The sequence below is a fragment of the Falco biarmicus genome, chromosome 3 (genome assembly GCF_023638135.1).
Source record: "Falco biarmicus isolate bFalBia1 chromosome 3, bFalBia1.pri, whole genome shotgun sequence".
Classification (NCBI taxonomy): domain Eukaryota; kingdom Metazoa; phylum Chordata; class Aves; order Falconiformes; family Falconidae; genus Falco; species Falco biarmicus.
Window position 1 is genome coordinate 2,382,878 of NC_079290.1, and position 26,628 is coordinate 2,409,505.

Genomic DNA, 26,628 nt, shown 5'->3' on the forward strand with positions numbered 1-26,628 from the left:
ACACTGTAAATCAAGGGACATGTCTGTAGGTATAAGAAAAGGCCATTACCGGGGACATTGTATCCAATTTTCTGGCAAGTCAGTTCAGCAGATATTACTGTCCCCTGGACTCTTTCCTTGGGCAAACTGTTGGATTAGACGACCTTGTGGGGTCTGTTCCACTCTGGTTTTCTTCAGTCCTGTATCATCCAGCTCACTGTAAGACTGTATTGTCAAGAAAAAAAGATTCATGTTGATTTTTTCCTGCATGCAGGGGAAACAGCATCTGCCAAAGCAATCTTTTATAAAGCTGCAATTGACCACTGGCCTGTTGCGTTAAGGAAATTTGAATATTCATATTTTCTTCCATATGAAAAAACAGCAAGACTTTAACACTGCCATAGCTAAATACCATAAATCTTGAAATGAAAGCATATGTTTCTTTCACACATTCCCACTTTTATGCTTTAATTTGTCCCAGCCTACCTGAAGTGTTTTTACTCAAATTAGATTCGTTACTAGTATAAAATTATAGCTGTTCTATTTTTGTGATAAAAAATAAATGAAATAGAAATGTATCTGGTTATACATAGGATTGGATATTTTTAGGATTGCTTCCTAATCTTGCCCTGGAAATCTAATGCAATATAGAACTTTAGAGATCACGTTATTATCCTTATAGCTATAATATAGGCCATCATTAATAAAATAAGGAAAAAAAGGATACAATAATGAATATTAAAAATCTAATTATTTATGTAATTTAGAACATTATATTTGTTTTACAATACAACCAAGAATATAGGAAATTTGTGTAACATGTTCTGTTTATTGAAAAACAAATACAAAATGAGATAATTTTAACTGCATATTGTATCATGGGAACAAAAGATCTGTGGGAAAACACCAAAAAAAAAATCACAGTACTGAATGAAAAAATCAGTAGCTGAGGAATTTACAGCTAGGGACCCATTTGTTCTTTAGGATTGTTATGCTAATTTTTGGGACTTGCTGCAGCAGCAAAGTTGAGATTTAGGATGAATGCATCAATTACTGACTACTAATGCTATAAAGATATCCTTAGCTTCTCAAGGTAATTTAAAAGACCCATTCATAGCCTACTTTTCAAGCATTGCACTTTTATGTGAACTCTGTTAAGAGGTAAACTCTTCAAAAGTCCATAAAACTTAACAGTTTCCTGAAGAAAGTAGAAGTGGTTTCCTTGGGAAGTATTATGCTCTAATACTCCAGTAATTAATATATATATATATATATATGTGAATGAGATGCAGAATTGAGGTATTAACTTATTGTTTAAGGAAATGTGTGCTTGGATACATTTTAAGCCTCACTAAGCATTTCTTACCCAAGCTTACATTCATAGCTGTTCACTGCCAAAATAAGTGCATCAATAAAATTCAAATATTGATTTTTAGTAACTTGTTTTTGACAGAAATATATTTCTCAGTTTAAGTCACAGAACTGTATTAAGTCAATATGCCAAATTATTAAGGAAAGTGATTGGGTCTGTATGTATTAAACTACATTTAATTAAAATCTTTTAGCAGGCAAAAAGACATAATTTTGTCTTAACATTTCATTTTATACATTAATCTATAAAATAATCTGCTTCTTACTTTCACTTATTTTGCTAAAACTTAACATGTGGACAGAAGTGCTGTGATATTTGTGAACATACGGTCAGGACTATTGTTTCACAATTGAGTAAATTAAAAATCTGAAATCGGGTCATTATCACCCACTGAATTCTTAGGCACACTTTGCAGAAACAGCTTATTCCCACACACCCCCCCCCACCCCCCCCCACCCCCCCCCACCCCCCGTGACTTCACTTACTCTTCTCACAGCCACATTTCCTTTCACCATCCTCCAAAGCAACAGCTCTCTCAGCTCTTCTCACATTGCTCTATTCTATGTTTCCACTACACATTTAGGACTCACAAACCTGAGACAACCTCTAGAGCTGCTCTTTGAGTCTCAAAAGGCAGTCTCATAACGCACAACAGCCAGACTGCATTCCCAAGGTGCTTTCCCCTGGGATTTATTAGTACTCAGCTATTTTTTAAACAATGTAACTAGATTTGATACTTTTGTAGTGTTGGGGGTTTTTTTTGTTGTTGTTACACCATAAAAAATTCCAATACATTGTTTGCAATTATAACCTGTCCCTCTGGATTTAATTTTTTTTAACAGGACAAGTAAAACTATTATCACTCAAGGTGAAAAATTGAAATTAGCTAACCTCTTTAAACACTCCTGCATGCAGTGTTTTTAAAAAACAAACAACCACAAACCTGCATGCAGTAAAGGAGGCTAAGGCAGCTAAGAAGACACCATCTTATAACTGCAAAACTAATGTACAGGATTGTGACAATTGTAATAACTCTCTCCCCTTATGTCCATGTAACGCTACCTGATGCTGTGCCCACTCAGCATTTAAACAATGCATGATACAAATACTGTTCTCCTCCTACAGTGAGACAATTAATTGGAGGATGAATCTTGATAAACAATTTTAATTCGTACTTCCATCCAGACTTCTTTATCTCAAATAGAGAAAGGAATATATGGCTATATATTTCATATAATTATTATAAAACACAGTAATTACAAAGAACTCAAGATTACTGTTCTAATGCAGTCCCATATTGCAGAGCAGGCACTTTAAATTTCAGTTCATGTCTGATATAAAAGAAAACCTAACAATGAAATCAGACTGTTACTGAAATGGAAATTACCTAGTCTGTTTACTGTCTAAAGCAAGAAATGCTAAGCTTAAAGATATATTTGGTTTGCTTATTGCAAAAATTTAGAGAAAGTTAACTTTAAGGAAGGAAATATTTCATTTCAAAATATAAGACCGAACCACAATGATTAGAAGTTCTATTAGAACTGAACTTAAACTTATCATGTGATGGATTTAAAGAGCCATTTTCTTGTGAGATAAAATTAATAAATACAGACTCTGACAGAACTCTGCTTTGCCACCATAGGTACTCTCTTTTTCTGTTGCTAATAATTATCAATATATCACAGTTGAAATATTTTTCAAAACAATTGTTTTGCATATATTGTCTACCTGCTTGGTGATATTACAAAATTAAACAATAAGATACATATGTTAACTCTCACATCAACATTTCAATGTGGAGCTGGCATTGATAGGTGGCTTGAAAGCACTGGGCCTTAGAAAACAGAACTACTTTGTGTTAAAAGTGCAAATGACATTATTTGGAGCTAGATGTAAAAAAACACAAGCCTTTTCAGCCATTGCTAGCGAGCTGAGCACATCTCTGATGACAACAGTTTGATGATTCTGTTTCTGTCCCTTAACTCTCTGCATCAAAAAAGGTAACAAGAACATAGGATAGTGAGAACATTTTGCACTGCTTGAACCTTCTGTGGTAGGACATATGCCTTATAGAGTGGAAGCACATAAAATCGATGTTTCACGTACTGATTTACCTGTATACTTTGAGCAGAAGCTGAGTCTTGCTGTCTTTCGTGGTGGGTTCATCTTCTCACATTTGTTGCCTCTAGAAGGTGCAGAAGGGGCACACTCCCATTCCTAACCAGAAGATGAATGGGTTAGACTGCTTTACACCTTTTTTTCCCCAACAGTTACTTTGGGGCTCTGCTACAGCTGCTGCTTTGCTTCATAATCTCAGTTCAGATATGCAGACTCCTGAAGGTCACTTAAAAGCATAATTATTTTTGTGTGTACTTGGGTATCATCATAGTCTGCAAAGTTTTCATTAAGTATATTCTGGATTATTCTTGTAGAAGTAGCTGGTGCAGGTGAGCACCTGGGCTAAAAACTCCCATCTTCCAGCATTCTAAACAACTTTTTTTTTTTTTCCAAAACAAAGACGGACATTTTACTGTTACCCCTCCTCCCCCTTAATAGAAGCTTAAGAAATGCTTTTTATAAGACTGCTTCATGATTACTGTGAGTTAACTGTTTAAAAGCAAATACAATAAACTACCACCACTAAATGGCCTCTATTATATAATTTCTTTAGTTTACCCTAGCTCTCTGAGGATTTGAGCAATCTGAACAACGGTATTTTCTGGTATATTATCAGAAGAAAAGAAACTGTCTACAGTTCATGCAGAATAAGGAAAGAAATGGGCCATGGTAAGATCAGAAAAGAAGTATTGCAGAAAATAGTGGCATATAGAAGATATTAATGCAGCAGATTTCTTTCAGGTTTGGAGTAGATAATATTCTTTACCCTGAATAGCCACTCATTCCAGTTGGTAAAAAAAAAAAAAAAAAAAAAAAAAAGAGAAGTATTTTCAAAGTGCAGGTATCCAGTAGACTCATACAAGCTGACAAGAAAACATAGATTATCATTCTGAATTTTGTTATGTTTCTTTTTAAAGAAAACATACCATGCAAAGATAAATGTTGTGAAACACATCAAGGCCTTACTAAGAGAACTCATAAGTTATGGCTGGTGAGGCCTTGGTAGTTAGGAAAGCCAGTCTGTGAAAGACAGGCTTTTAATGGGATTGAATACAAGAGAAAAAATTAGTAACAAACAATTTCACACTGGAAAAAGCTTTCCTAAGAACAAAAGAGAACATTCATTAGCATACAACACAATGTGCTAGAAGAGGTGCAACCAGGAATAAGACAGGTATAACAATGACAAGGGTGCACTGGAGCTGGCACCACGTGCGTTCAGAGCAATCAAAGAGGTACATGGGAGGACCAGATACATCAAGGTTTGTAATACATGCTGATTGTCCAGCACTAGAGAAGACAGTGACAAAGTGCAGAGAGAAGACCACTTTTATAGTATACTACAGAGGAAAATAGGAAAGTAAAGAGCATGCAATTCTGCAAAAGCTTCTAGCAGAGGAATTTAGCAATAGTACAACATTCCTTTATAGCTACAGTACAGGATCAAGAAAGGAGCAATAACGAAGTATGTATATCCAAATATGGCACAAGAGAAAAAGAATATACAAAAAAAGTCTTTTCACCATGACAACACTGAGAACTTTTGCATCATTAGGGCTATATGAAGTGAGTATTAGCAAGTATATAAAGGAAAATGTCAAAATCAAGATTTTTAATAAATACATGTATAAAGCTAATACTGGGACAGTGCACTGTAAAATCATTACACTTTATTTAAAACAAAAATAGAAAAGACTTTTAATCTCACAAAATACTTCAGAGCAGATAAAATAAAGTTTATAATGATGCCTATAGGCACATCATATGATTGAGGTATATGTGCAAGCAGTTCCAGGACTATGTGCACAACTGCCATTAGCAAAACACCTAAAGGAAAGAAAAACACTCTTTAGATCATGGCATACATGACTATAATGAAAAAGGTGGTGAATTCACTGTGATGTGTTGCCTCAATTACTAGTGCCTCAATGCACTAGAAACTGGACAGGCTGTTCCAATAAAATGTGTTAACTTTTAAGACCTAAAAAGAACAATAAGGTGTAAATGCTAAAATTTACCTGCTACAGATAATGTAATCTTTTTGCTCTGCAGGTCTCATACATTCTATGTGCTAAGTGTTCTACCTGGATACCAGGAGTTCAGGCCAGGCGGAGTTTAGCAACCCACTTTGCATCTCTCTGGAAGACGGCTGTTTAAGAAAATGTGTTTTATTAGACTGCTGCACATCAGATTTTTAAGGAAGGTGGAATGTATACTAGAAGAATTGTTTGGAATTAGCCATTATTGATACTATACTGAAGCAACAACAAAAAATGATGGTAAAATCCTAATGTCACAGGCAAAAGATACAAGGAGATGCAATCTAAAATTGAATTACACTTGATGAAAACCTGGTGTTAATAATTTTGGTATGTCTAGGAATGAAGATGTATCTAAGCCTCCAGAGTTAGTGCTTAAAGCAAGCAAAAATATTTTCTTACAAGAGCTGAAGAACATAATGAAGATGATGACTAAGACTGGCAGAAATCTAGAGTAATTGGGGAGGGAAGGATGCAAATGGTATTGGGATCACAGTCTGAATGGTTTCACAGATGATGTTTTGCATAACAGGGAAGATTTAGTCATTTACTTGCTCTACTGTAGTATCTTAGCTCATTCAATGAAACACACTGTAGGCCAATAATGTAACAAGGGGAAGTTAAGAGTAGCCCTCATTAATGTAAACTTACAGTTATCAGAATAGTAGTTACTTGTGGATACTGTCCATACTCGGTTTTTTTTCATCACAGATATGGGTACATAGGAACAGTAGCAACTAAACAAAATCAGTTCAGATTCAACAAAAGTCTTGATAAACCTTTGGCTCTTTCAGTGCTGACTCTATAACACTATAAAAAATACAAATGTACAACTTGAATGAGGCATATAATCCTTAAAAAACCTTTTTTGCATATCATTTGCACAATGCAGTATCTCTGAGGTTGGACAGGACCTCTGGAGGTCATCTGGTCCAATCTCCCTGCTCAGGCAGAGCTACTTAGAGCTAGTTGCCCAGGACCAAGTCCAGACGGCTCTTGAATATCTCCAGGGACTGGAGACTCCACAACGTCCCTGGACAACCTATGCCAGTGCTTAGCCACCCCCACAGTAAAAAAGAGTGCAGAACTGGATACAGCTCTCTGGGTCTGGCCTAACTAGTACAAAGCAGAGGATAAGGATCACCTCCCTCAACAGATGAGCAACACTCCTGCTAATGCAGCCCAGGATACCACCAGCCCCTTTGCAGCAAGGGCACCTTGCTGACTCATGTTCATCTTGACCCAAACTAGCCAAAGTGGTATTCCATACCATATGACATCATGCTGAGCGTATAAACTGGGGGAAGAAGAAGGAAGGGGGGGACATTTGGCATTATGGCATTTGTCTTCCCAAGTAACGGTTATGCCTAATGGAGCCCTGCTGCCCTGGGGACGGCTGAGCTCCTGCCTGCCCATGGGAAGTGGGGAATGAATTCCTTGCTTTGCTTGCTTGTATGCGCGGCTTTTGCTTTATCTATTAAATTGTTTTTATCTCAACCCTTGAGTTTTACATTCCTTTCCAGTTCTCCAACCCATCCCTCTGGGGGGTGGGGGGGGGAGTGAGCAAGTGGCTGTGTGGTACTTGGTTGCCAGCCGGGGTTAAACCACGACATGGTTTATGATGGATGTCTTGATATGACAGTATACTTCTATCTGTTTTTTCATATTTTAACCCACATGTAAGTTTTAAAAAAACCCAAATGGTCACAAGAATATTGGAGAAAGAAGTGCAATGGTAATTTCAGTGTGCCTAATAGAAATTGGCAAGTGATATATTGGAATACTAAGGAAGCCAGCACCTACTTAGCAACATGCTAATCAGAACTGTGGTGAGTCACATCAAGGACATATTCACTAGATGGAGTATTTGTGACAAACTATTTCCCAAAATAGACCCTGCTTCTATAGGTCTTCAGCTGTGTGCATTTTAATGAGATGAAGTCTCAAATAAATAATGATTCCGTAACAGTCTGTTGTGGTCTGAGCTTTAAATCAGGAACCCAGAGGTAAATCAGAGGCAACAACTACATTAGAGCCATATAAAGTCTACTATGGTTAGTGGCAGCTTGAGATTATCACTGAATAAACCGAATAGCACTAGTCATACAAAAAAAAATTAAAATGAGTGGACAGTAACATAGGCAAAATCAGCCTTGTGGCTGACATCTACTATAGGCAACCTGATCACGGGGAGCCTATTGATGAAGCCTTCTTACTCCAGCTACAGGAGGCATCATGCTCACAGGCTCTCATTCTGCTGGGGAACTTCATCCACCTTGGCATCTGATGGAAAAGTCGCACAGCGAGCTACAGGCAATGCAGGAGACTCCTGGAGTACATCAAAGATAACTTCTTAAGCCAGGTACTAGACAGCCCTACCAGACATGATGTGATACCGGATTGAGTGGTCATGAACACAAGAGACCTAATTGCTGACATCAAGACTAGAGGCAGCCTGAGCTGCAGTGATCACACACTGGTGGAGTTCACAGTTTTGAGAGATATGGGTCAGGCAAAGAGTGAAGTCAGGACCCTGAATTTTAGGAAAGCAGCTTCCCAGCTCTTCAAGGAGTTAGTCAAGAGCAGCTCCTGGGAAACTGCCATCAGCAACGGAGCAGAACAGAGCTGTCAGATCTTTAAGAATGCTTTCCATAGAGCACAAGAGCTCTTGATCCTCAAGGGTAAGAAATCAGGAAAGGAAGGCAAGAAACAGGCATGGATGGGTTGAGATCTGCTGGTCAAATTAAAGGGCAAGAAGGAAATGCACAGGCAGTGGAAGCAGGGACAGGTATCCTGGGATGAGTATAGGGATGCTGCCTGGTTGTATATGGATGGGGTCAGGCAGGCCAAGCCACAGCTGGAGCTGAACTTGCCAAGGGATGGAAAGAATAATAAGGGATGCAAAGAATATTAAGAAGGGTTTCTATGGGTGTGTCAGCCAGAAGAAAGTGAAAGAAAGTGTACCCGCCCTGCCGATGAGCAAGATTGGCAAACTGGTAAAAACAGACAAGGAGAAGGTTGAGATGCTCAACAATTTTTTTGCCTCAGTCTTCACTGGCAACCTCTTTTCCCACACCACTCAAGTAGATGGACCACAAGACAGGGACTAGCGGAGCAAAGTCCCTCCCACTGTAAGATCAAGTTCATGACCACTTGAAGAACCTGAACATACATAAGTCTATAGGACGTGACATGGCAGTGTGCTTCTCCCCACCTCCCACTCCCCACCCCCCATCCTGACCTTTGTTTCCATGACAAAGCTCAAGTGATAATCATCTGTGGTGGTAGTGATGGATGCATCCTACTCAAAGTGAATTTGGGGAGATGGAAAACGACACAGGGCTGTTGTGAACAACGTGCCCACTTAACAGTGCTGGTCAAGGTCCCACTCAAGTGAAGTGTGAAAGTAACTTCTGTAGTCACTATGCAAATATGACTATGAGTCAATTATCTTACTCCATAAATAGTGGGCAGCTCAGAGCTCGTTGAGCTCTTCTGCATGACAGTGGGCTGCACACCAGGATCTCCTGCCTCTTAAGGGTAGGGCACCTCTGAAGGTCACTCCTCAAGGTTGAGAGATTCCTTGCCACAACAGGTTCTCGGTAAGTGATTAACAGCATGCTAAACTTTGAAATCCTAGCTAAGTGGTATAAAGGATTGATTGCGCATATGTAGTCTTTTAGCTAGAAACTGTTGACCAAGTCTGAGATAAGTCTGGATCCAGGCGCAGCTAAACTCCCCCCTGAGAAGGAGTTGAGAAGGCAAGGGGGTCCTTTCTGAACCTCATGACTCACCGGGAGGGTCCCCCTGACAGTTTTGTCTGACCCTGTCCTCTGTGCAGTACCCACTCAAGTGGACCTTGCCACTGAACGTTGTTCATCCACTGTTGCATTCAGTATCAAACTTTGTTAAATCTGTTTTATACCAATAAAAATATTGCTACTTCTCCCTTACCAGTGAAGGGCATCACTCCATTCACAACATAGTTGGTGTAGCTGGCAAGATGGCAAGTAGTATCGTGGATTATTTATGGAGGCATGGAGTGAATTAGAGTCCCAACTTCTCCTCAGAATGGGCTCATGACACTTGGCTTGATCGGGCAGCCGTAGCCTTAGGCATTCCCAGAGCCGTGACTCAAGGTCAGCCTACTGGCGTTACCTTGAGTCTGACTGAAGCATTCCAGAAACGACATAATGATGAAAGGAAGGAAAGTATTGCAACCCTTTTGGCACTGAAACAGAATAACAAAAAAAAAAAAAAAAAAAAAAAAGGATTAGTCAGGATGAGTTAGGCGTTTGGTACAATGCTCTGGGTGATGCTCTTTTTGTGTTGAGAAAGGAATACTCTGAATAATTAGAAAAGATAAGGTGGGCACCTGAAGGAGATAAGGAGACCATCAAGTCAGGAAATTGCTGAAAAAAGAAAATTGAAAGGTCTACTCCACCTAGATCCCACCTATTGTGAATGGAATGATTAGATGTCAAAATCAAATGAGTATGTATGTAAGGATGTTGTGTAACCTCTCATGAGAAAACTGTACAAAATACCTAACTTTTCACTGAAAACTTTGGGGCTAGTTTGTCCGGTGCGAACCGGCTAGCTCCCCAACATTGCATGAAATAAATACCTTTGCTGCTTAAAGACAAAATTCGTCTCTGAGCAGTTACTCTGTGCCGTTTTGGCATCAGCACCAATCCCCAGGAAGTAAGACAACTATTACCTTAGGGGTAGATGGCCCGTTCCTGGGAACATTCAAGGTCCAGTTGGATGGGGCTCTGAGCATCCTGATCTAGTTGAAGATGTCCCTACTCATTGCTAGGGGTTTGACTAGATGACCTTTAAAAGTCCTTTCCAACCCAAACTATTCTGTGATTCTATGAAAATTACAAATACTTAGGTGTGCTTGCAGTATTAGAAGCAAAGCCTTAATGACAAAAATACTGCTTGTTATGTTGATCCAGCAAATAAGGAAAATGTAACTGCAGTAAGTCGTATAGATTCTACACACCAGAGAGAGGGTGCAGCTCAGCTTCAGCCTCTTCACACATATTCCCCAGATGTCCTGTTGGCTGCGTCACAAGGTACAAGAAGTAAGAAAGTGAATCTCACCAGTAAGAAAGTGAATCTCACCCCTGAGAGTAAAGGTACTAACGTGTCCTAATGCTTCTATTATGTATAGATATTAATTTTGACATCTACAATTTTTGCTTATAAATAGGCATGCACACTCAGGTCGTATAACTGGTGTTTTAAGAGAAGTAATGGATGTTAGTCTGATACCGGTTCCCAACTGATCTACTACCAAACTACCTCCTTGAAACTACCATGTGCGTATAGACAGCAGAATGGAGATGTGTAAAAATGCCTTTTTAGTTTAGTGTTGGATAGTAGTGATAAACACATTTCAATTGTGAATTTTAAATTTTGGGCTCATGACTATTAAGTATTTGTGAATGCCAAATCTAATACTTACTGGGCAGCTCCTTGATAAAGCTGCTTTTCAAGTTTTTTATAGATTTCAGTAGCAAGAAAGCAATGAATCCATAAGAAGGTGGTGTATCCTGGCTTTCCTGCATAGTAAGAACTATGCTCAGCAGGCTTTTCCCAGCTAAACACATTCCAGGCTGCTTTTTATGGCCTGAGGCTCCTAATTTCCCATCCTTTCTGTCCTCCTCTTCTTTTATTACATCCTAGTGAATTTCATTGAAGAAAACAATATACTGCACTTGTTATGTGCAGGTTTCAGTTTGAACAATAGGGTAAAATGTGGATAATTTTATAATTCCCTTATTGTTATAGAGCTGGTGAGAAACAAGTCTTCAGACTTCCACTAAGTTTTTCTCTATTGTAAACCAGAGGGAATTGGTATAATTTGGGAAGACACTGGTTTCATGAAACACCAAATGTTTATTTAATCAGTTACCAGGAAAAGTATGACTCTTTCCACGAAAGGTACATTGTGTTTTACACCATTTGTAACAATATAGCTACCTTCCTGTCTGAAGTCCTGTATGCTGTGAAGGGACTTCAAATACATTTTTGGCTTTACCGGCAAAGATAGGGATTATTTTGCTCCAGGTCGTTTAATAAAGATTACACTCCTACATATTGTTCTGTGTCAAAGTTGTATGTGTCTGCCTGTTTCACAACAGATGGCTGCATTTCAGTACTTTTACAGAGAAGATGTATATGGAAGGTTGAAATAAAACATTCATTGTAATCCAACCTCTTCCAGTTGCTTGCATGTTTCAGTTGTATCCATCAAGCCTGATGTCATGCAGGAGAATTTTTAAAATGCAACTTTATAAATTTGTTTCTGTTCATCCTGGGTCAAGATTTATTTGGAACAGCTGTAGAGAGAATATAGATCAAGTGTATTTCATATTGCAACATATCAGACATTGTTCTATGAGATATTCCAGTCTGTAAAATACAACAAGAAATAAGATACCTTAATATATGGTTCTTCTGTTTTAAGGGTGAAAGAGCACATGTAATTCTGAGAAGGGAGCCTTAACCTGTACTTCCAAGCTCTGAGTGAGTGATTTCTCATGCCAGCTTTTTTTTGAAGATTTTTTTTCTCTTTTGGTACAGAATACAGAGGTAAATGTGTGATTATTCAATTCACATATATAAGAAATATTTTCAGTAGTCTTTTCACTGTAGTTGTCACTTAAATTTCCTTACTGTCTTTTCCAGTAAACGTTGGTTTAAAACGTTACTTTAGCGTTATGTTTTTGGCTTCAGTGATTTAGTAATTCTCTGTTTTGCCCTTGTGCTCTGTTAGAGAGAATAGTAGGTCTTGCTTCCTTTGGGCTTTTGTCAAGAAAGATTCATTGATGAAACACCTAAGGTCTAATAAGGAAGCTATGTAAAGCCTCAAAGCTAAAGATCAAAGTGAATAATGATCTAATATACCAAGTGTATCCGCTGAAAAAATAGGAAAATAGGCTTGAACAAGGTCTTTTAAACTTTGCTTCTCTTTCCTGTTCTACAGAATCACAAACCCACTTACAATGGCTCATCGGTGTAATTCTTTGTAAATAAGATTTTCTGGCTAGTACTTAGGAAATGCTTTGTATTACTAGAGGCGTAAGTACAAAATGCTGGATAAATAAACAGTAGAGCTGTTTGGAGGTAGAAAAAAAAAAGTTTAAACCGCGGTTTTACTCTTCCTTTGAAAACAAATCTTGTCTTTCTTCGTCCCCCGCACCCTTCAGAGCCGAGAGGGCGCCCCAGGACGCTGCCCTAGCCCCCGGAGCCCTCTCACAGCCCCGTTGTCCCGGGGAGCGGGTCCCGAGCGAGCGCCGCGCCCCCTCGCCAGGCGAAGCTCTCCCCTCAGGCCGAGCGCCCGCCAGCCGCCGGCGCCGGTGAGGCGTTCGCGGCTCCCGGAGGGGAACAGCGCCAGGCCTCCTCTCAGGAGAAGGTCTCGTTGTGCGTTCTAACCGCAGATCCCGCTCCGCGGCTCGCCGGAGCCCTCGGAGCCGCTCCCCGTCAGGCGCCGCTGTGTGAACGTTACCTCAGCGCCGCCCCCGCCCGGCACTAGCGCCATTGCCACACCGGTGGCGGCGCGGAGGGGCGGGAGGGCGCGGGAGGCGGGGAGAGCAGCCACCAATCCGAAGCTGCAGCCCACCCCTAACTGACAAGTCACAGCACCCAATAGGAGTCTTCACTCGAGTAGGCGAGGCGACAGGGAGGGAGGCTCTACTCTCACCGCCCATTGGGAGGAGCCGAGGGGTGGGGCAGCATCCCGGGGCGGGGCTCGGTGGGCGGGGGCAAGGCTCCGGGGGTTGGGGGCTTGGCCTCAGTGGAGGTATTTAAACCTGGCGCGGACGGTTCTCTCGCTCAGTCGGCGCGGCGCCGCTAGAGGTGTGGGTGTGCGGTGTGCGCCGGCCCCCTCACGGGCTCCCTTTTCTTCTACGCGCGCGTGTGTGTGCAGTAGGCTGAGGCGGGGGCCCGTCCCGCCTGGGTCAGCGCTCCGGGGGCGCGTCTCTTCCTCCTTCACTCGCTCCGGCCCCGTGCGCTTCCGCAGAGGGATTTCTCCGCGCCCCTTGTCCGGTGTGGGGGGTCGGCCCCCGACCCGCGCCCCTTCCCTCCCCGCTGCCTGCCGGGGGCTTGCGGCGCTTCCTTCTGGATGCGTCCCCGCAGCCCCGGGCGGGAGGCGGCCGGGGGGAAGCGCTGCCTCCAAGGATTTACCGCCGCCTGGGACTCGAACCTGCGCCGCCGCCCCCTTCCCCGCGGGGGTACCCGGCGCCCCGGCTCCGCTGCCGCTCCAGGCCGCCGCCGCCATGGATGAGAAGTACCTGCCCGAGCTGATGGCGGAGAAGGACTCTTTGGACCCGTCCTTCACCCACGCCCTGAGGCTGGTCAACCAAGGTGAGGACCGGCGGGGGCGGAGCGGGGCCGCTTCGTCCAGCCGTGGGGACGAGCCGGAGTTAGCGGCGGCCGCCGAGGATGCTCAGGCAGGGGGTTAACTCCTAGTTTTGCACCGCTTGGTGGGTTGTTGGTTTTTTCTGTGGTCAGGCTGCTGGTGTTTAGCGCCTCCTTCCCCTGGCTGAGCTGCGCGGAGGGGCCGGGGGTCCTGCCCCCCCCCGCCCCGGTGCCCGCCGCTCCGGCAGGCCCCGCTTCTCCCAGCAGCAGCAGCCGGACTGCCTGCCCAGATACCTGTTCCTTCACAGGTGCTGTTCCGTTTTCCGATAGCGAGGGCACGCTCGCTGCTGTGAGTTATAAATTATTCGGAGTTGAATTGCTGTGTAGAACGGCTGGGGTCTTCTGTGCTCTGCTTGGGATTTAAGTCGATTAAAAACCCCAAATGGTTTTGCTGTTTTACACCGCTAGCGTGTTTCCGAACAGTAAATACGGCTTATTGTCTGCGGATGCGGGAGCCTTTTTAAAAAGAAGCCTACAACCAATGCCCTTTCGTAGGAACTTTTGGCTCTGTAACTTAAATATTAGGGAACCGACAGTACGTTTTGATAAATCCTTTAACAACCCAGAAGCATGTTTTCTTTTGCGGTTATGTAACTCCAACTAATAAATGATTCCTACCCCTTCTGTGTGTGACATGTCGGGTATGCTTTAGTGCTAGCTCTTTGTTTCAGTGATGCTATACTGAATAAAAAAGTAATCAGTGTGACTTACGGTATGATGTAATGTAAACTTGGAAATACTGTATAATTGGCAGGTGAGTTCCAAGTACAGATCTGGAGAGACAAAGACTAGATACAGTGCTTGGCATGGTCAAGTGACATAAGTTATGATTTGATTTTTCTAATATAACTTAAAGACAGCCAGAATGATTGTATCTTCAATTGAAGCGATTACGAAGCCATGCTGGTGGACTTTGCTTCCTATAACAGGAATAGGTCTAAATCAATGTGGCCTCTTTTAATGCACTGTTGTACTTTTCGATGTGTAATAGGCTGCGAATGCCGATCTCTCAATCGGGAGCATCAACTATTGTCTGCAGCAGTCTGGAGTCAGGGGTAGCTGTCGCAGCTTCAGCTGTGGAATGTGTGTGCCATGTGATTTGTAGCTGTGTCCTTGGATGGTTGGTATTTTGCATTTTTTCCCAACTTTGTAAAAATTGCACTGTTGGTGGTGGAAGAATGAGAATTGTGTTAATAAATAGATATTGGCATTGTTTGCTGTAAATAGAAATATTGCTAAAACTTAGCTTGAAGGTTGAGAAATCAGGCTCTAAATTAGTGAAATTCCTCTCCAGACAGGGAAGGAAGGATCTCTTTTGCATATGTAAGTTATTTTTGGAAGTTACAGAAGTATGCTATTTATTATTTTACGAACCACTTACAGAAATAGATATGTCTGTGGCTGTTATCAAAACTGTGATTCCTTGGAACTATGATACTTTCTGAGGTTCTCATTTCAATGAGAAATTAGAGGACAGACAAGCTTTTGCATGCTTTTAACACAATATTTGATATCTGCATATGTACAGCTCCAAAAAGAAATTATATTGTCAGTGAAAAATTGAATGTAGATGGACATGGATCCAACCTCTTTTTTCTAGTATGTCCCTAGATATTTTGCTTGCTTTGAAAGTGAAGTCTTGCATTACATCTGAAGTATTTCACTTCTTGAACATACAAAATTAAACAGGGTGACTGATTGGCTGTGGTTGAAAATGCAAGTTTGTATAATCCTGATTTGAAATGGGTATTTCGGGCAGTTGTAGAGTCACCAAAGACCAAATAAGATGAAGTAACTGTAATAAAAGTAGGAAATCTATGACTTCAGGAAGGGCTGGTTTACAAACCCAGTCTGTCATGATGCTATCAGTGGCTTTTTTCTAAATTGCAACAATTCTGTGCTGTTAAATGAAGGCAATTATTAGTGGAGATGTGTTTGTAATAGTTCTGGCTTGTACTTCATATATTAGGTCCATTGAGTTCCTTCTATGATAGTTTACTAAGCAGGTAAATGAAATGGCTGATCTAATGTTTTTAAAGTGGGTTTGTTTAGCCCTTCAAATTAGAATGAAACATGTTTCTAAGTTTGGCTTCTTCCAAGCATATGTGAGAATGTCTTAGCAAGGGTTTTAAGTGCTTAAAATAACAATCTTAATTATGTAATAGCATTTTGAGGCCTTAATAGTATTGCATTTACTATCTGTATTTAAACATAAATACTGTAGATCAGCCAGTTTCCTTCAGAAACTCAAGATTGACTAGTAAGAATTGTACGGTTCAACTAATAAATCCTTCTGAGGTGTTGGAGGAATTGAAGTGTGTATACTAGAAACTTGCCAACAAATTTCTAACCATGTTGAAATTTGTTTTCTAGGGAAAAGTCCTGTGACTAGACTTCCAAAATCTCTTAATTATAGTTCTGAAATGGAAGTAGACACATTTGCATATTATGCTTATAATTACAAAGTGTAATTTGGGTGCACACAAATTGCATAATTCTAAATGATACAGGAAAAAAGTGGAGCTTGACATGCTTTGAGTTCCAGGGTAGCCTCTGAGTTGAAAAAGAACAATGTGGAGATAACTTAAGAACCTGCAAGAGTACTTTTGTGGCCAGTGTTGCGGATCTATCTTTCAGAATTAAGAGATGACAGCATCTTTTATTTGCCCTAATAAAACCTTGGTTTAAGCATTTGGAAAGCATTAAAATCATAAATCGGGATCCTTCACTGTTCTGTGTAGCACATGGAAGTGCTGATTTTTCTTGTTAAACTCTGCTCAACTATTGACAACCTGTCTATTTGGGACACAAATATAAACCCTAGTGCTTAAATTTTGCTTTAAGCAGTCATTGAAACATTCAGCTTCTCCCCTTAGAACAGTAGGAATCCTTTGCAGCAGGCTAGACTATGCTTTGCTCTAAGATGATTTACTTGTATACTGAACATTAAGTCCTCTTAAAAAGGGGTATTTTTATCTGTAAATCTTTAAATATGTTAGATATTAGAAGTAGATCTATTTTGCATGTGTTGTAAGGTGACCATGCTAATAGGATTAATTTGTAGCTGGTACCAGATAATGGGAACTGGAATGTTATTCCCAATTATTATCTTAGTTTCTGTAATTAAAGAACCTTGGGGAAGGTGAGCTTCTGTGAAGAAGCAAAAGCTCAGTGCATGTGTGTCTGTATTTCTCCTATTTGCAGCTCTTAGGTGCTCATCTTTATGTAAAATCTGAAAAATAATTTTGTATGTTGAAGTGATGTTTGTTCTGAAATCAGGTTTATCACTGCAAGGCGCTAAGCAGCTTTACTTTTCAATCTTAGAGCTTTATTTTGAAGGCTGACTGCACTTGGGGTTGTATATAAATGTTGGTAAATGTGCAAGTGCAATGTTGATTGTCATAACTTGGTTCACAAGTGATGCTGTAAAAAATACTGGGAGATCTGTAAGAGAAATACTTTTCACAACTATGGATATTACTGATTTATGACAATTTTTTTATGAATGTTGGGTAAAACTCTGTGAAACTGCAATGGAAGAAGCTGACTAAATAAAACATGTTGATTCCAGACATGTTTTGTAACAGGGGAAACATTAAAGCGAGTGCATGGCACTTGTTTGATTCGTGTAATGTTAAATATTTAGGCGAGAGCCCTGTAATTGAAGTTAGGGTAGCTGAAATCCTTGTCAGAAGGCAGTGAGTTTGAAAGACAACTTTTACTTGTGTAGACTGTGGAATTCTTTCTTAAAAGCTCATTTTATCTACTTTGAGATCTGAGGTAGCCTCTTAAACTGAGGCTTCCTTTAAATTGCCAACTGGATGATGTACAGGAGTAACAAGCCTTCCTATCAGTAGATGGCTGTATGTGCTAGCTGTATACAGAATGACTTCACTGAGCCATGTGTCAGTAGTGATCAATAGAGGCTTGCTGTTCTTGTGTCACATTTTGAGTAGGAGTTCAACAACTGGTGATCAGTACCTTCCTAAATATTGGGGAAACTGGAGTGTGAAGAAGAGTTGCTGACTTTTTGCGTTGTGGAGGATATTAACTGTGATTCTTTAGCAGGTAAGGGATAGCTTTGTAGAAATGATTGAAGTAGGAACTTAATTTATAAAGTTTACATAGCTGTTACTGATTTTTTTTATCTGTCTTGGTATGCAAAGGCTTGAGTGCTTAGCAGGGTTTTTAATTTTTCATAAATTCTAATTTTCACAACTCTAAAAGGACGTACTTGATTGTGAAGTGCCCTATATATGCTGTGATATAAATGATCAGTTTGCTACTTAATAACTCTTCTCTCTGAGGACAGGTGTTTCATGGCATGGAACAGGCATGTGTGGTGCTGCTCTTGCCCAGTCCCTAATGGTGTTACATGTGCTCTGCTGCTGTGTAACCTCAGACTTTTCTTTATTTCTCATTATAGTCTCGATCATATAAGCAACACTTGAAACAAGTATACTGCTTTTAGAGGCTAGTAAAACACTTTATGAAGGTCATAGGTGTTTTGTAAAGCAGATACAGCTTAAAGCTGATGGGGTTTTAAGACTACTTGGATTATCCTATTGATTTGAATGAAATAGTAATTTTTTTAATATGCCCTTCAGACAGATTTTTTTTTTCAGATAGAAGGTCACTCAGTTCTTTTCTTAGTGGTTAACTGGGAAGAAGAAACCCCTGTTGTCGTCTAGTAATCAGACTTCAAAACAGTATGAAAATGTGGGGGTGGAATTGGTTATTTGGCAGGCTCAGTGCGATGAGAAATGTAGGTGACAGTAATAGGAGTGGATATGGTGTGACAGTAGCGCCATAAAAGCAGGGAAGGCTGACTTTGGTTCTATTACTTTTCATGCTGTTTTAAGGAAATATTAATAAGATTTGAAGTGAAGAAGGGATTTTTCAGTGATTGTCCCTCATTTCTCAGCCTTCCTTCAGGAACACTTCAGAAGTTCACATTTTTCTAATGGTTGCTCTTTGCTTTAACTGCAGTGAAACGATTTTGGAAAAAATCATAGGACTTGTTAACAAGTAGATTCCAGTCTTGGTCTCTGAAAAGGCTGGGGAAGTGATTTATCAGGTATTCCAGTCATGTTAACAGGGCTGCTGTGAAATGCAGCTGAAGATAATCATACACACTTCACCCTTGGCTCATCTTCTCTGAAGCATGTCTGTAGCCTGCAGCCACTCACTGATGATCACATAGAGTCTGAAGCTGACTCCTAATTCACTTGCACACTTACTTTGGCAGTCAATGAGGAAGATCGAGTTTAAAGGTTTCAAATTTAGACTGACATGGTTTGTCACTTTCAATAGTTTTTGACACTAGCCATGCAAATTAAAACTGTAACCTTCTGAGTACTTATTTACTGGAGGAATCGGAGAGAAGGTCGCAGCACTGAATGGCTGCTCTTCTGGCCTGTGGCTTGTTTGGCTTAACTTGCTTGTACTTAAATCTATGCAACCGTTCTGCCCTCTGAGTTCTCCCCCCCCCCTTTGACTTCAAGTATAATTAAGAAAAAAAAGAATCTAGTATGTGCTTGGATTTGAAAGAATTGGGTATTGAAGTTCAGAGTTGGGTAGCCTCTCTCAAGTATCCAGTGTGGTACTGCATGACTGTTCAGTTAGTATTTAGCAGTTTCAGTAAAAAGCATGTTTAAATGGATTAACTGGTAACTGACATACCTAATATTTTATGGTGAATTAACTGACTGTTCTTAGCTGAGCTCTGCAGGAGTCTGGCAAGCTTAATGTTTACATTATTAATACTGCTTTTCAAATAGAAAATGGTAAAGGACAGGACACTTACACTGAGTGGAGTATCTTGATAAAGTGGGGTTGCCTACCCCCTGAGACCTGGAAAGGTGTCTCACCTCATGGTGAGGGGGTCATAGTTCTGGGAATCACTTTAAAGCATGTATTGATAGCAGAGTAGTGACTCCTGAGTACAACACTAGCTAGAAAATTAACATCTAAGGTCATAAAGGGCGTATGGACTATGGAATCTTATTTTCTTGTGACATTCTAGGTATGGAAGTCTCTGTCTTAATCTTTGAGAAGAACATGGAGAAAATACAATGCTTTGCAACCTTGAGAAGGTCTGTAGGGCTGTTGCTAGTCTGACTGGCTTGTGAAAGTGATCATTAACCTATGGTTTGGGTGCTTTACTGCCTTCAGAAGGTAAATAAAAGTACTAAGAGGCCTTTTAAACTGATGAAATGTCATGCCAAAAAGTGCAGATGAAAAAAAGCACAGTGCTCTAACAATGGATGACTAACTTTTAAATCAAATATAAGAACTGGTAGATTTTGCATTTCTTGACATCTTCAATACAGCATAAGATGCATTTATGGACATTTGATGTTGACTAAATTGTTAGGCCCTTTACTGAACTGTCAATGACTTCGGATATACACTAGATGTAGGCTGGCTGTTTCTGTCAAGGGGCAAATTATAAAGTAGCAACTGGAGAGGTAGAATGGAGAAACATTTTAAGCTGAGAAAGCTGTATTTTTGAGTGTCTCAACAGCTGAGCAGTGTATGCTTTCTTCTTTGTGTTTATCCTATCTTAAAATACTCCCTTGCTTGAACGCAGCTTTGTTATATTTATCACTTACTGTTCTTCAGTTTTGTGCTGTCATTTTTTATCTTTATTGTAAAGGTAAAAATTAATGAGAAACTAGAAAGTTAAATGGATTCCCTTCCTTCCTGTTCTCTGCTTCCAGTTGCTGTTTTGTTGGCTGCCTTCCATTTCTTATTTTGATGTGTTTATCAGGCTTAAGGCTTCAGGTAGTAGCTCAACAGCAAACAAATGTCAGTTTAATTCTTGTAGACTGTAAATCTTTGGGTTTTTTGGCCTGTATAGGTGTGTTTATATGTCTGTATTTTCTAGGAATTTCTTAACAACTGGAAACCTAAAAGATTAGATATCATATTAGTAAACCTATTGTTCTTTCACTTAATCCAAGAGAAAATTGGTTATAACTGCTGCTGTGCTGATCTTGGTGTAATGTAGTGACAATGAAAATCTGAAGTTGCAAATCCTTTGAGGATGCACTGATTTTCTTCAACTTTATTAATCTATTTGGATTGTACAAACGGAATAGTCAGTAGAGGAAGATGCCTTTTTGTGGACAAGGCAGAAGTCAAAATAGCTTCTGTTGCTCTGATACTGCTAGTGTTTACTGATTGCTTGGGCGGTAAGTGCACCTGTAGTCTCTTACTGCCTCTTATCTAGTCACAGTACCCTGGAATGCAGATATTTTCAAAAGCAAAAAGTACTAGATATCTTCAGCCAATTTTTCCTGCTGCTTTAGGATAATAATGATGTCTTGAAAAGACTTAGAAATGGGAGGACTACTTTTAATGTAGTCATTCTTCATTTCCTGTGACATTTTTTTTTCCAGTTACTGATAATGGACAAAAGTTTGTTACTGGTTATTTTTGATCTGCCCTAATTAACTAGAGGTGGCAATGAAGCACCAATCTTGATGTGTCTTTGGTCAGCAGCCCAGTTTCTGATCTCTGAGATCAGATCCTCTGTATCTGAGGGTTAAGGAGCTTCTTATTTCTCCTGCTACCAAGCAGGAATCATGTGCTCCTGTGTATGGAGACTTGAGTGATACAGCTCTACGGGATAAACCAGTGAATAAAAAAAGCACCCTTCTGCCTACTTCTGAACTAATGATAAATTCCACTTTTGCAAATGCAAAAAACACTAAGGCCTGTCATGTCTGTTTGTTCTTTCATGGCTTTTTGTTATGGGTAATTATGTCTATACTTCTGGAGTTCCGAGGAGAACAGGTTCTTCTTTCAGACTTGCTTTAACACAGTTGGAGTACAATGTTTGTGGTCTGTTTGTGCAGTCATGGAAGTTCAGAAGCTTAGAGTGGTTTTTCACTTTACTAATTATATGGCTGTTTCATGACCACTTCTCAGCCTGCTTTTGTTTTTTAGGATCCAGAAGTTTTAATTTCCAGGAAGTAGTGTCACAGCTGAGTTTTCTTCTTTAGAGGGGTTCCTCAAAACTGTTGTGGTAGAAGAGTTACTCAGTGAAAGAGTTTCTTACTAATGGCTTGACTCAGTTTCTCTGTTGAAATTCTGATGTGTGTGGAGGAGCTAATAGACCTTGCTTTCTGCTTCACAGCAGATAGGTTGCAGTGATATCTTTAGCTCTAGTTAATACTTGCTGCTTTTCTAGAGATACCCTAACTATACCCTAGGCAGACTAGTCTGCAAGGTGAAATACGGCACCTTAGTACCAAGTCTTAGGGCTGGAAAGGACTATTGTGGTCTAACTTGTCTTTTGTAACACAAATTTGTCTTAAAGATTCTTCTCACTTATCATATACCCTTGACCTTTTTATTACACCATGTATCCATGGTCTGGAAAAATGATTAGGTTTTTATTGGCCTACTGTATAAAAGCATACAAGGGAAGATTTATCACATTTTTAAAGCTTACTGTATCTGTTCTTCAGACTTTTTTTCTCAGGCACTTGGTCTTCACGGAAGTCTGTTAATACTGTGTGAAACAAATGCTGGCCATTATGTAAGTGTAGTCACATAAAATGCTTGTGAGGGAATTGATGACCTTCTAAAACTTCTGCCAGCCTTATTTTTTCTGTGAATTTGGGGGTCTTGTACAACTATGAAGTATTAATATGAGCACACTCTGGGAAGAGTGGAAGTATTCCACAGTGGGTTTTCCTGTAAGATACTTTGATAGAGCATCCTAAATACAGCTATGCTGAAATTTTGAAGACATAATTTACTCACAAAGGTTTGAGTGCTGTGTCTGTGTTGGGAAACTCTATTGTATTATGGTTGGTCACGAAGTATTAGAGAAATCATGTGATTTTTAATTTTGTGTGGAGCTTTTTCTGAAGGGCTTTGTGGACAGTTTTTTAGAATTACTTAAAACACAACACAGCCCATGCTTTCAGTGTGACATCCCTATGACTGCAGTGCTGGTGCTGTACCCGCAGTGGGTGCTGGTGCTTGGCTGAGCCGGCCGTACCAGGGCTCCTGGGGGGTGGCATTGTGGTGGAGGCAAAAAGAAAGCCTGGAGCTGCTTTTGTGGGAGCTGCATGAGTGCTGTGCACCATCAGTGTTGGCTTCTCACAATAATTCTTGCAGCTAGGTCTGTTCTGTCTGCATCTTAAAACAGAGGTACCTCCTGAAAGCCAGTATGTAGTTAACTGAGGCTTATTCCTATTTCATCAATATTGCTTTTCATGTAGCTTCACTATGCGAATATAAAAAATTGATGCCTACAGTGTAAAGGCTTTAATTGGTAACTGGCCTGCTTGAAACTCTCTCTGGTTGGCATCTTTCTGTTCATCCATCTCATAGGTATTTCTTCACTGCTCATACCTTGATCACAAGCTTAGGCTCCAATACAGACCGGATGCTGCAGCTGTAACAGAACTGAATTACCTTTGGACACAGGGTTTCCAGCTACAATTAGAGATACGGATGGGACCTGAAACAGCTTTGCCTGTGCTGTTCTTTTGACACATACTTGAACTAGTAAGACTGTTGTCAGTCAAGTCAATTTGATAAGTGAGTGAAGCTTTGAAAAAAACACTTTGCCAGGCTTTTAAACTTCAGGCTCTTCGACCTTCACACTATCAGCTGATTAAATAGAGAATGCAGGGAAACTACCGTAATATTTATAAACTATTTGTTCATATATGCACTTAAAGAATTTACAAATCCACTGAAATAATAAGCAGTTTGGAATACTAAGTAATAGTGCAATATAAGGTTAATTAAAAATGTATATTTTATTATCACGTAAGTGGCAAGTAGCTGGTTGTGAGATCAGCTCTACAAAGAACTCTAGACAAATTATCCCTTGTAAATTAATGCCCTAATAGAGGACAATGGGTATTATCTCTTTAACCAATAAATCAGTTTCTTTAGAACTCAGTAGTATGCTGACATAATGTATTTTCTGAGTGGCTTGTAGGTTCTCAAGGCACCGATCCCTTATTTTTGTCAATCTACTGAAAGCAATGATGGAAGCTTTCAGTGGCTGGCTGTCTAGGCTAGAAGGCTACCTGTTATGATGGCTTGCATGAAGATGATGCTGAGAAGTTAGTGACTCTAGGCACTAACTGAAGGTACTTGGCTGGCTGGATAGCTTCCTGCTTGGTCTTTCTGCTGTTGCAAACAGTGAAATAGAAGAAAATGAATCTGAAACTTTTCTTTCCCGCTTGGATGAAGTAGGATGTAAAACTATAGGTTTCATTCTATACAGTACTTTCAGAATCCTTTGCTTAATATGTTTGTATTGGAGTAAAACCTGTCTAGAGCTCAAACCTGTAGCTTGTAGTGAGTAAATTTTTCAGAAGTACTCATTATTTATAAGTCTGTGCAAATGATGCAAATCATGTAGGTTTCTTGTCAGCATTTGTATGATGTAGTTTTGGGCACCTCATTTGGAAGGTTTTGGTACTGTTGACAGATCTGAGATAGGAAGTTTTTCTGTGGAGTCACCTGAAAAGAGTTGAGTGCAGAGAACGCAGGAGATGCTGTCCTGTTATTCCCATTCAGCATGTTGAAACATGGCTGTGCATACTTGTCAGTAATGGATGTCAAGCTGTGTTGAAACCCTTCATTTTATTGATGACTAATTAGCTATTTGAGCCGTATCAATTATAGTCAATCCGTGTTTGGAAATAACCCCTTTTCCCTCTTCACCTTACAGTATTTCATCCTCAAGACCTCTATTCTGACATGGGAGAAATTTTTACACTTAACTAATTGAAATCCCAGCAGAACAGTGAATGCAATTTCAAGCTAGGCCACGAAATGAAGAAATAAAGAGCAGATGGCCCCTTCAGAAAAATAGATTAAAGAGAATAGATGCTCCTGGCCAGCTATGTAGTTAATCCCTTGCTTCTTGTCAAGAGGTACTGCCAATAGGTAATTATGCAAGGGTAAAATGAAAGCTGTACAAATTTAGTACAAAAAAGCTTTTCCTCATTCCCAGCTCTGATTTATTGTCATGTTCATATTTTTAAGACACAGCTATAGTAAATTGGAATAGTAACCTGTTAAATTAGTTGTATGTTGCTTCAGAAAGGGATGCTACAAAAGAGATCCTGGGAATGTAGCTCCATTTCTAGTCAGTGAAGATTCATTTCAGCATTTATGGTATGTTCTTGCTCTGTGAAACACTGGGTCTTTTAACCCTCATGTCAAATTTGGTAGAGGTATTTGTTGGCTGTATTTCTCTTGATGGCTTGAGGAAGAATTAACTTCTTTCTTGGTATATGTTTTCCAGATTTTTTTAGTGGACAGTCAGATCTTTTCCAGTTAAGCACCTTTATTTCTTGGATTTATTCAGAGCAGGACATTCCAGCATTTTAGGTGGTTATTCTGTTTGTAACCACTTAAGTCATTCCTGCAGTTGCTCTAAAATCAATGAATCAAGACGGGGAAGTGAAATTTGAAACTTAATATACACATGAACCATTCCTTAGGAATACACGTTCACAGGATGGTAAGTACCCATTATGACACTTTTGGTCTCTTGTTCTTCCCAAATGCACTTTTATGCTTTGCTTCTCTCTAGTAGCAAGGAGTGATAGTCTGCTGTATTCAGTGGTTATTGTTGTCTCAGCTGTCTTCTTCTGGGTACCCAGAACCTCAGTTTCTTAGGCAGCTGCACCTTTTTAAATGCATCCCCATTGTCTTCTGCCACATCTAGAAAGTTAACTTGATTCTATGATTTTGGAAAGCCGAGCATCAGGAGTCTTTCCCATATAGAAGGAATTCAGACATCGCTGAACCAAGAGATAATGGCACTTCAGGGTTCTGGTGTTGGCAGTTTTCTTACTGTTTTTTGACAGACAAGTGATGGTGGAGCAGAAACTTGAACATACGGGATTACAAAGGCCAGTGGGGAGCAGGCAGGGCAGGTGGCTGTGGTTAGAGCAGCTCTTGCATTTTCCCTAGTGCTACTCATATCAATATGAACAGTTTTGGTTTTGCTGTCTCACCTTGAATGTAGGTATACTTCCCTGGTTGTGAATTGTTCCATTCAAAGATGTCAGCTGCCTTGTGCTTATGACACTTACTAGTAGTTGACTATTCTGTGTAAAATCTGTAGAAATGCAGTGAAATACAAACTAGTAAATCTAGGAATTACTTTCATATGAAAATTCACACCACACAATCATCACTGGGGAGAAGTTGTAGCGTTCAGTGTAAACTGGGATTTTGAAATTAGCTGGATTAAAATGAAGACAGTAACATTTCTAAAATGAATTCATCACATAACTGTATGAGATAATGTGGCTTCTGAAACTGCAGTAAAACTGAGGCATCAATGTTCCACTTCTATAAAAGCACTTGACTTTAAACTGTCTTCAAAACAAATTTGTAAGATAAATGAATTTGCAATATCTTGACTGCTGAGTAGGTGTACAGAACATCATGCAGGTATTATGCTGCTTACAGCTGTAACATAACGATGTATATTGGAAGAAACCTGACCTTGGGCTTTTAAAAATACTTGAAGATGCTTTTTTATAAATAATTTGCTAACCTGAAATATGACTTATTCAGAAGTAACTGCTAGTTTTACTTAAGCTAAACATGAAGACCCTTTCTTTAGATAAAATTGTAATTCAGAACTGTTTCCTATGTCAAGTAAAACTGTACCATAAATGCCACTGAAAC

General features: G+C 39.9%; 1 protein-coding gene across 4 annotated transcripts in view; it reads left to right on the forward strand.

Moving 5' to 3' along the window:
- Positions 1-13,333: 13,333 nt before the first annotated feature.
- KHDRBS3 (KH RNA binding domain containing, signal transduction associated 3) overlaps positions 13,334-26,628 on the forward strand; it is a 95,269-nt gene continuing 81,974 nt past the window's right edge. For 2 of the 4 annotated variants that reach the window (XM_056331594.1, XM_056331595.1), the window contains exon 1: positions 13,334-13,884. In XM_056331594.1, coding sequence (XP_056187569.1) covers positions 13,797-13,884 — 88 coding nt within the window. In that variant the 5' untranslated portion in view covers positions 13,334-13,796. The remainder of the gene's footprint in view (positions 13,885-26,628) is intronic. The other 2 variants (XR_008820740.1, XM_056331592.1) reach the window with 1 other exon arrangement.